This window comes from Mastomys coucha, unplaced genomic scaffold, assembly GCF_008632895.1.
Source record: "Mastomys coucha isolate ucsf_1 unplaced genomic scaffold, UCSF_Mcou_1 pScaffold23, whole genome shotgun sequence".
NCBI classification, from domain to species: domain Eukaryota; kingdom Metazoa; phylum Chordata; class Mammalia; order Rodentia; family Muridae; genus Mastomys; species Mastomys coucha.
This window is the reverse complement of record NW_022196906.1, coordinates 71,828,205-71,839,307: the sequence shown is the minus strand read 5'-3', so window position 1 is coordinate 71,839,307 and position 11,103 is coordinate 71,828,205. Positions and strand designations below refer to the sequence as shown.

At 35.8% G+C, this 11,103-nt stretch overlaps 1 protein-coding gene across 22 annotated transcripts in view; it reads left to right on the top strand.

Annotated features, from left to right (window-relative positions):
- The window catches only part of Mlip (muscular LMNA interacting protein), a 286,366-nt gene that overhangs the window by 239,232 nt on the left and 36,031 nt on the right, over positions 1 to 11,103 (top strand). For all 22 annotated transcript variants that reach the window (XM_031345605.1, XM_031345604.1, XM_031345602.1 and 19 more), the window contains one exon: positions 5,540 to 5,746. In XM_031345605.1, coding sequence (XP_031201465.1) covers positions 5,540 to 5,746 — 207 coding nt within the window. The remainder of the gene's footprint in view (positions 1 to 5,539; positions 5,747 to 11,103) is intronic.

Genomic DNA, 11,103 nt, shown 5'->3' with positions numbered 1-11,103 from the left:
ATTTTAGATCCAATTCTTGCTTTTCTGGTGTTTTGGGATATCCAGGACTTGCTGCACTGGGAGTACTAAGTTCTGATGGAACCAAGTAGTCTTGGTTTCTGTTGGTAGGATTCTTGCATTTGCCTTTCGCCATCTTTTGATTTTTGGTGTTAGATGTTCTTAGTGTCTCTGACTAGAGCTTGTCCTGTCCCTGCTGCCCTGCAAGTCCCCTGTGACTCGTGGGTCCTGTGCCTCCTGGCTGGCTGCTCTGGTCTTAGAAACTCAGAGGAGAGTAAATGGTGGCTCTCACAGGGGTATCTGGGTTAAGGCGCTCCCTGGAGGTAGGCCCTCCACTTTCAGGGAAGGGGCAGAGAAGGATGCTGATCCACCTCTGTATCTTGGAAGCTGAGAGGATCCTGTACCTGCCACCCTGCAACTGCCCTGGGAGTAGTGGGGCCTGTGCCTCCCGGCTGGTTGCTTTGGTCTTAGAAACTCACCGGAGAGAAAATGGCGGCTCTCACCCCGAGCAATAGTTCTTTAAGTAAGACAATATTTTTTCCAAATGCTAAAGGATAAAACTCAAAAAGAAAATATAATGAGAGTATCTAAATGCTCAATTTATTATCCATATACAAAAGTTTGAGGACTATGTGAGAACATATAAATGGTGAGACATTTTAAATTATTTCCAAGCTTATGACAGAGTAAATGGCAAATAGAACACTTCTGCTCTGAGTTAGCTATAATAAATAGATGTTTGAACTCTGTAAACTAACAACCAAACCCAAGCAAAAACAAAAAAACAAAAAAAAAACCTGATTCCTTTGATAATCCTTTAATATCATAAAACGTATCTCTTAGGACAAACAGAACCTCCTACTAATTGTCAAAGTAGAAACAGGACACTCAAATTTGCCAGACCACAAAATTTTATAAATTAACAAACTGAGAATCCCTAAAAGTACCCTGACATATGTATATGAAATATTTTCTTTGAAAGGAAACTCAAAATGGAGTTTCTATTTTTCTGCTTTCCTTTTACTTTTATTTATTTCTTAATAAGAAGTAAGAATCCTATATATGTAAATATACAATTTGATTTTTTAATATTCTTATAGATTACAAAATGGTCTCAAAGTAGCATGTCTGCCCACATCTCTCCACACAGAACCATTAATACTTATTGTCATTGCTATTTTGGGAAGTACGCATTGGATCTATCCTCTCAGCACTTTCAAATATAAAGTGCAGAATTGCCAGTTATTGCAGTGTTGCCTACATTAGACCTCCAGAGCTCACTTAATCTGCTTAAGTGAGTTTGTGTACCTTCTGGCCAACACCTTCCATGTATATAACTGCTGATTCTAGTCATTCTCCACTGCAGCATCATGCTAAACCTTCCTGTTCCTCTCCAGTTGTATATCAGTGCCCATGAATCAACATTTTCTCATCTCCCATCCTTTCTCCTCCTCATCCCTCCTTAGCTACCATTCTACCCCCTGTTTCTATAAAGGCAGATCTTCCAGATTGCACATTATACTAGTGAGGTTACTCAGTATTTGTCAGTGTCTGGAAAGGCAGGATTCTGTTCTTCTTAAAGGTTGGCAAGTGTCTAATGCTGAGTATGGATCACATTTTCTCCATCCATTCTGCTGATGCGTCTATATCCAAAAAAGTCATTGCATAAGCCATCATCAAAATACTTTCATTATGTTTTTAAAATTCAGAACATTTATTAAAATTGACTTTTGTAGATGATGTAAGGGTCAAATGTCTTTCTTTTACATGTGGCTATCTAGTGACCTCATTTATGCCTTGAAACTTTATCAAAGGTCATGATGGATTTAACTTTGGGCTCTCTACTTCAGTTCATTGGCATGTGCATCTCCCTTTCCACTGTTACTATAGTATTTTGATTGTTGAAGCTTTGTGATTTATTTTGACACCAGTAAACAGGTTTTCTGGCATTCTAAACGTGGTATTATGAGACTACATCTGGGATCATAGGATTGATAGAAGATTTCAATATTGTCATCTTAAATTGTTCTGTGTTTTGATGTTTTAAATACTGGTTGTTTTATTTATAATACCAAAACAAGGTTTTAAAATAATATATTAGATTTCATTAAAAAACAATTTAATGTCTATCTAAGAGATGTATTGCGATCTTAGCTCTTAAAGTTGTTATTTATTAGACTATTCTAGAATTTATTAAAATAGTCTTTCAGAAAATTTTTATAACTGTCTATATGATTAATGGAGAAAAGAAAGTATATAATTGAGCACTCACCTTGAAAAACCCAAGAATAACAACAACAAAAATTAAAGAAAACATTCTTTACGAGAAAAATCATTACCTGCTGCATATATAAAGCAAGAGGGTGGAGTTAAGATTGACATTAGACTAGAAAGGAGAAAACTGTAGAAATCAAACATGAAATGCACTCTTCAAAAACTGCATAGAACCGCAAACTGTTTGCTAAAAGATTAGTAAAATGGGATAAAATATAAAATACAAAATAAAAAGTAGAGGTGGAAATAGCTGACAACACAGAAGCCACTAGAAGTACAACACTTTCCTCTTCTTACATAGAGGCAAATCCAAGGGAGACATACAATTTATAACCGACATGGGAAATTTCACAGGTCTTAGTTCCTAGTCTAGTCCACCAAACCTGTAACCAGAAGAAACCACATTGAAAGTAGTAGAAGATAATTTCAATAGCACAATGGATCAGCGGGAAGGCAATGCAGACAGCTGCGGACTATCTTCATCTAAGGATATTCACTAAAGTGTTGGATGACACTAGAGATGATAAGCCATATCACCATTACCCAAGAGCAGTGCACAGAAAGGAAACCGTCTAAATTTGGTTATGGGCAACCATGCAAGCATCTCAGCTTTACCTATAAAGAACTCAGCTGTGCATTAAATCAAACTGAACTCGACAGGTAGGATTCCTTCTAGACATGCAAGGAGGAAGTAGACCCTAGCTCTGTAGACTTTTTAGAGTCACTTTTATCAAACAAAAGTCTATTAGGTGATTCTGTCAATGATTATATATAATATATAATATATATATATAATATATATACATACATATTTGTGGATGTATTTTTTATGATAGAGCCCACAGGGGGGAAAATGAAGAAATAGAACAACATACTTTTAGAGCTATAACGGCATCTTGATGAAGTGAAACTGATAAAAACAAGTGTAGAAACTAAATCATGAGCTGGCTTCTCACAGATTCTTGATTTTCTTTCTACCTTAGAGCTCTCAACAGGCTGAGGATTTAGATGTACCTGATGATAACCTGCCAGAGATAAAAGAACAGCAGCTAAAAAAGGGATACAGTACCAGTTACTTAAGTATCTGCCTCCAAGACACTGTCTCATAGTGGCTGGCATTCTCCCCTCCTTCAGGTTAGAGGAAAACTGGGTTTCAGATTGAAGGGGGAGCTGGCACAGCCTGAAGCCTCATGGCTCACGTTGATAGCCTGTTATGATTTTTTCCTACTGTATCCCCTGGCCTTTCTTATCTGCTGGTAATTTTTCCTTTGACCTCTAACCTGGTGATTTGGAAATTTTCAGTGAGCATTCTGATCAGCCTAAAGAAGCAAACCCTAAAATTATTGAGAATTCCATATTCTGGACCATGAACTCTAAGGGCAGTATGTGGGCTCAGTATCTCTAAGAAGCCCTGTGTCAGACTCAAATAACATAAACACACAATAGATACCCAGATACTTGGAGAAACAGTCCAGTCCAAAACAACATAGCAAAATAAACAAAACCACTAGACCAGGAATTAAACAGAAATGCAGAGGAGTGATTATCTATGGAGAAAGAAAAATAAACACTAATATTTCTCCATGCTAAGGAAAAGAAAGACAGTAGTAAATACAGAACAAAGTGGTGCTTAGAGGATGGAGCAAAACGTGGTAATAAGTGAAGAGTAACATGAGTGACATAGAATCAAAGTCAGAGTACAAGGTTGGGGAATCAACGAATTCCAGTTTGCTTTGGTACCACAAGTCTCAGATCTGGAAAAAGTGTCTGAAGTGTGAATTATTGTCATCTACCAAGCATTTTTCACTCCTTGCCCCTGTATTTCCAAGTACTAAAGTCAGCTTGGCCAATACTCATCTTCTTCAAGTGTGTCCACAGTGATCAAATTATGCTCTTACTTTTTGCTCAGCTGTCTATACAAGCTGAGGGCATCACATGATCTCATAGAAATGTGCAGGCTGACACACTCCTTAGGCCAGAGAGTGGCCATGTTAGTTGAGTTGATATTTTAGGTTGTGTTCCTAGATGTTCTAAGAGAATTAACTGAATAGCCATAGAAATTAATAGCTAGCAATGTTTCCCTTATAATCAGCTTTTTTTTTTTATTTTTTGGTTTAAAGGCTTATCAGAGACTTTAAAAATATTGTTTAAAATGAAGGGCATGAATGTAAAACATTTATTCACTGTTACAAGGTGAGTTTAGCTGTTAGCCAAATGTCATTGTGATCCACATGTATTATTTTATACTACATTTGTTTCAAGGGTGAAAAAATAGCCATCTGTTATTTACAAAGCACACAAGTAATAGAACACATCCTTGAAGTTACAAGAAATATTATTTTCCTTTAAAATTTAATATTAATGCATTAAGTATCTAACATAGCCTCTCTTTTCTTGATTCTGTGGTCAGAAAGGTAAGAAAGTAGGTTGCTTGTCAGACAGACAGTAAATGTCCTAGTGGTCTTTGTTGTAGGATAATCAATTTATCTACTGACAAGCAAGATTTCCGAAGTATAGTATATTTCTATGTGTCTATAAATATTAGCCCTTGGTTTTTATAACTACATTTCATCCGTATATGTTGGCTCCTTCTAACCTTTGTGGATTCCTTGCTTCATTCATATAACTCATGTTCTTATCCGACTACTCCTTCCATCTCTGGCACTCACCCTTTCCCATGTTAACAATCCATCCTAAATATGGCCTCCTCTACATAGAACTCACCTGTTTGTTGAACTGCCAGGTTCTATCCAAGACAACACTGCCTGGAAGTGAAAAATAGTCTTTATTCCTTTTAAACTCACCTCTAACTGATCCTTTATTTCTGCTCAGCTCAGCTAAGTTAATACTCCATGAGTTTCTTTGCCTCTGCTCATAAATTAATTCCTTCCCATTGTTCTGGCAGAGTTCTACACCAGCTCAGCTGCATTCCCAAGTTCATACCTTTCACTGCTGATTCCTTTATGCTGACTGCTTGTCTGGACCCAGCCAACCCCTCCAGATAGTTTCTGAAATCCTCTATGCATTTCTTCTCTCAGTACTTTCATGGATACAGCATCTCCAGGAGATATGTTGCAAGCTTCTGGTTTTGCTTGCAGAAAAGGCTGAAGCTGGGGCAAAAAAGATTATTCAGAGACAACATTGTCACTATGAAAACAAGCATCTTGTGAGGGATGCCTTATAAGGACTATTCTTTACATTTTAGAGGTAAGTTGTGGTGTGCCTGATTTTCATACACTAACCTATCCTGTGCTTTTCTTCTTCCTAGGATGTGGCCATCCCTCACAAGTCTGTCTCTCTCCATCCTTTATATAAGTCTAAACTCTACCCTCCTGCTAAGTCCCTGCTACATCCACAGACCCTCTCTCATGCTGACTGTCTTACCCCAGGACCCTTCAGTCATTTGTCTTCCTTCTCACTGAGGGATGAACAGGAGAAATCTCCCACTCTTCTTAGTCAGGACGCATACAATAAGGTGAGACTATTTTGCCAAAATGAGAATTGCTCTTTGCTATGAAACTTTAGGGTGCTTAACTTCTAAAACTTATGTATGATAACATCTAGATAAAAGCTCTAAATGCTTATATATTTAATACTTAAATGTATTAAGCACATTAGATATTTGGGAGGAGTTATAGTACATTAAGTAGGTGACAATTGACTTTGACACATGATAGACATGCACTTTTCTTAAGTCTATTCCTTCTTTCTCTGGGTTCCTCATTATTTCATGGTCTTAGCTCAGGGTAGAGATATCAAGAAAATGTCTTGAATTTAATAGCATGGCACCATTAACCTTTGTTCGTCTTATTTCAATATCTTTGGGAGTTTAATTAATTACAGTAATTGTTGAGAGGACATAGATCCAGATCATAAACAAGGAATATTTAGAATTACTTCAAGTATCTACAAAATAACATTAATATTTTGTTATATAATGTCCATTTGCCTAATAGTTTATAGTAAGTGCATACATTTTTATATACTATATGTAGTATATATATAATTATATACTTACGTGTTTTTATATACTATATATTTTATATACACTGTATATTTATGTATATAATTGTGTGTGTGTTATATATAGTATATATATGTACTATATATATTATATATATAGGCTATATTGTGTACACACACATACATATATATATATTTGTATATATATATATGTTTGAAAAGCACAAAGTGTTCAGCACATGGGCTACACATATATGCTAATATATTATATATATTATAATATATTTATGGTTGCCGTTGGAGTGAGTTCATGACACCTGTTCGCAATGCACGGCACCATCGTGTGGCCTTTGAGTAAGTGCCTTTGTCCTTTTAAATGTTATAAACCAACCTGGTTATCTAATACAGACTCCCAGGCCCTAAAAATTCTCTAAACTAATAATTAACCTTCAATTAAATAAATAATTCAGATTAAGAAATCTTACTTAAAAGAATTCATCAAAAATTTCTCTATGCCCAGTAAAATGCGTCAATGCCATTAAAAATAAAAGCAAAGGCATCTCCTAGGAGACAGGAGGACAAAAATCATTGACCTTTGAGATTTTACCCATTAAAAGAAATAATGTTGATAACCTACTGCAAATACAGTCATCTGAAAAGTAAGCATTGGTGTATAAAAAATTAGCTTTTTATATTTTATATCATTTGTAATGAATGAACAGTCAGTTATAAATTAAATAAGGCTTATAAGGATCAATTACCTATCGGCCACATTTAGTATGACATTACTATTGGTTTTAGGTGTGTCCTGCTCTTGGTGTTTGATAAAAAGAAGTATATAGTAGTGAAGGAAGCATCTTAAAATGGATTTATGTTGTTTAAAATGGATATGAAAATAATTTTGTCATGTAAGTTGTTTGTGACAATTATGTAACTACTATCTGACTCATAAGTTGCACTTATAAATTGATAGGTAATAGTTATATTTTACAAGTATTAGTTATATAAAGCAGCTTCATCTTTGGATATCCTTGTGGTACTAATTGCAACTGTACGACAATATTAGATCTACCATTCCATTCCTAGTTTGGCTTTGCTTGTCTAGGCTGTGAAAAACAATTCACAAAAGCCATAGGTGTGCAGGTATTATAGACTTGCCCATGGGAGCCAGGTGGCAGTGGGAAGGGTCATTTGAGTCTATGAGAATGGTATCAGCAGAGGCAACACAACTGAGGAACTATTTCAGAAGAGAAATTAAAAACGTAAAAGCTGTGTATGAACTAAACAATCTTTATGAGTAGATTTTTGTCTTTCAGAGTCTAAGATTCACTTACATCAAACAAAAACCTGCTCATATCTAAAATGATAATAAAAAGCATCTTGTAATAAAGCAGTATTTGTCCAAGGAAGATTTAATTGACTAGTCACATATTCCTATCCCCCATTACAATATATTAGTTACTAAATTTGATAGTAACATGTCATAACTGTGGCTAATATTTTACAATTACCCACATTTCTTGTTTTCTTGAAAAAAAAAAAAAAAAACTCCTGTCCTGGAGTTGTAAAATATAATCTTCTGTCCAAGTGAACTTTATTCTAAGGTGCTAACATTATGCCCAAGTTTGACCTTATAGCTTTACTGACAAGTAACTCTTCTTCCTCTTTCTTCTGAAGAATTCCCTGGAAACACATGCTGAATTTGACACTATTGGACTGCAGGGTCCAGCGTTCCTTCATTTTGTTGTTGTTGAAGTTGCAATGCATTCTTCTAAATTTTCACCAGATGCTTTGTGTCTTAAACTCTGACATTGATCCATTCCCTTCCTACATTCTAATCAGAAGTCCATAATGAGCTCACACTACATCATGTGATGAGATCTATAATGAGGTCATGTCCACATCATGTGATACTCGACCCTAATCCATTTCCTCCCTACTTTCTAATCAGAGGTCCATAATGAGCTCACACCACATCATGTGATGAGGTTCTTATGTTTTGATTTAATATTGTTCTGAGATGTTTTAACTGTCTGTCTTATTTGTTATTGTTTATCTAGTAAAGGGAGCACCACATCTTTTAGTCCTTTCTATTATTTGTGAAACAACTATAGACCAGTGGGTATTCTTTCTACATAAGCTTAGTCATTTCTTGACTCCACCCATTCTAGATGGTGGTATTTAGGGAGTAATTCATCCTCAGTATGCTTGTTTCCTCATCTCTGAAAATGAGAATGATACTAGTAACCACCTTGCCAGAGCCTCTAAGAATCAGGTGGACTAAATATATTAATGTATAATAAAGGACCATAACAAAAACCATGTGGAGGTAAGATGTTGTATGAGTGAACCTTCTAACTATTTGTTTAGATCTCTGTGTCTTCATCTTTTATTTACTGGGTATTTTCCTGTAGTACAAAGGAAACTCAAACAAACAATACAACAAAAAACAATAACAATAACACTTTTCCATCTAGTTCCTTCATGATGCTGTAAATCTAGCAATTTATTTCTTTCAGTTTTTGTTCTCATAATGGACAGTAGCCATTCTCTACATGCTCAGCTATGACTATGTTATCCTTAAAAGAATTCTGATTTTGCTCCTACCACTGAACTGAAATTGCTCTAATGAAGATTAATTTATTGTTAGCAGAATGTCCTTAAGCCTCTATCTCTATTATTCCTCTGTAGTGATTGCTTCTCTTCTTTGTTGAACATATCCTGTGTACTTGTTGGGTTTTTCTGTATTTTTCCTTGGCTCGGGATTGAACCAATGGTTTTATGTATACTAGGAATTTTTCAACCACTTTGCTACGTCTGAAGCCAAAATTTTACTTTGTTTTGAGAGAGTGTCTTGTTAAGTTCTGGGCATGAACTGCCCATCCTCCTAGTTTCTGTTTCTGCCTTGTTTATAGTTGGAATTATAACCTAAAGGAATGATATGCCACTACAACTGGCTAACTTTCTAGTTGATATGCACGCCAGATATCTGGCTGCTCACAGATTCCAGTGAGTACAAAATCCACTTGTCCAGTTCTTACTTCTCCATTGCTATTCCATTTCTTACTTCCAGCTGGGTGCTCATTATCTCCACTGGTGTGGTAGTTTAAATGAGAATGGCCCCGTAGGTTCAGATGCTTGAATACTTGATTCTAGTTGGTGGCCCTATTTGGCTTTGGAGGTGTGGCCTTGTTGCAAGAATTATGTTTGCTGCAGTGGGCTTCAGGAATCAAAAGACTCATTCAGAATGCTTTCTTCCTGGATGTGTTCATGATGTGAACTCTCGGCTTGCTGCATAATTCCTGTTTGATACTATCATGGTGATGGACTCTTAGTCCTCAGGAACCATAAAGTCAAATAAACCCTTCATCCTGTAAGTCGCTGTGGCTGTGATCATGGTTTGTATGTATGTATGTATGTATTTATTTATTTATTTAATTTATTATTACCACAATAGAATTGCAGCTGGGAAAAAATCAAGTTGTCATTCCACATTAATTTTACTGAAAACTGTCTTGACTGGTTTCCTTACTCTGTTCATTAATATAATTCTGAAAGTCTCCAGATGGAAAGCTGGATTCACCTATTATAATCCATTTTTCCTTTGCTTTGTTCTTGCAGTAGCTAGCAATTTCCCAGGTTGAATGGGATCTTCCTTGGCTGTGCAGTAGCATCATTTCATACTGCTCTACATTGCCGCTCTACTTTATTTGAAATGATGTACTTATTATCCTCCAGGAATACCATCAGCACCCTACACTATTCTAGTTCATTATGGATTCTTCCCATATAAAATTATCTTGTTTTTTCCCCTATGGGTATGAACATTTGTATATTATAAATCAGTCAAATTATGCCTCCTTTTCAGTGAAGTTTCTCCATGTACCCTCAAAACAATCATTTCCCCTTTCAATCTCTACAATCCTTGTCTGTGCCAAGCACCTCCTGTGCCATTATAGATTGACACGTTTCTTTTTTGAGCTTTTCTTGTTCATGCAAATGTGACACACTTGACATGATGTTTCCCACATTGTAGAAACATAATGTGTGTTTCGCATTGTATATAGGCATTGTAGAAAATGTGTCTTAATAATCCATTTTCCTAACTGAACCCCAGATGCTAGAATAATCACAATTATTTCTATTTTAAAAATACTGAATCTGAGTCAAATTAAAGTTTGCCGTTATGTTTAGAATAATCTCAGTAAACTGAAGAGAACTGTATTTCTAAAGGTGGCATCTGGTTGCCAGGTCTTGGGAAACCTCAGTTTTGGAACATAGTAGACAGAGAAGTGATAGTGTGCTCATCTGATCTTCTCTTGCTTTATGTAAACTTTGTAATCTTCTGGTGGTATGCGTGTCCCTGGTTCTCTAGGGTGTGTGACCAAAATGGATATGGTACCTTGCCTTATCCTCTACACTCACCTGTATGGCATATCCTCATAGCATCTCAGTCGACTATTTCTACTACTCTAGAGTGCATTGAAATCTGTATCAAAAGCAAGGCAGTTCTAAGGCTATCTCAGTGCCATAATCTTAGTTACCAATATATCCTTTACTCACCTCTACTTGTGCTTTTGACACCAGAAGCCACATGTATCCACACCTATGATTGATCCTACCTAAACATTTATATTTGCAAATCTAAAAGAATGTTACCTTATGTATACATGATACACACACACTATAGGCATTTTAGAAAATGCGTGTTAATAATCCATTTTCCTAACTGAACCCCAGATGCTGGAATAATCACAATTATTTCTATTTAAAATATACTAAGTCCGGCCACCAGAGGACAACTTTTTTTTTTATTATTTTAGATATTTTCTTTATTTACATGCGAATTTCTCCATTCCCAGTTTCCCC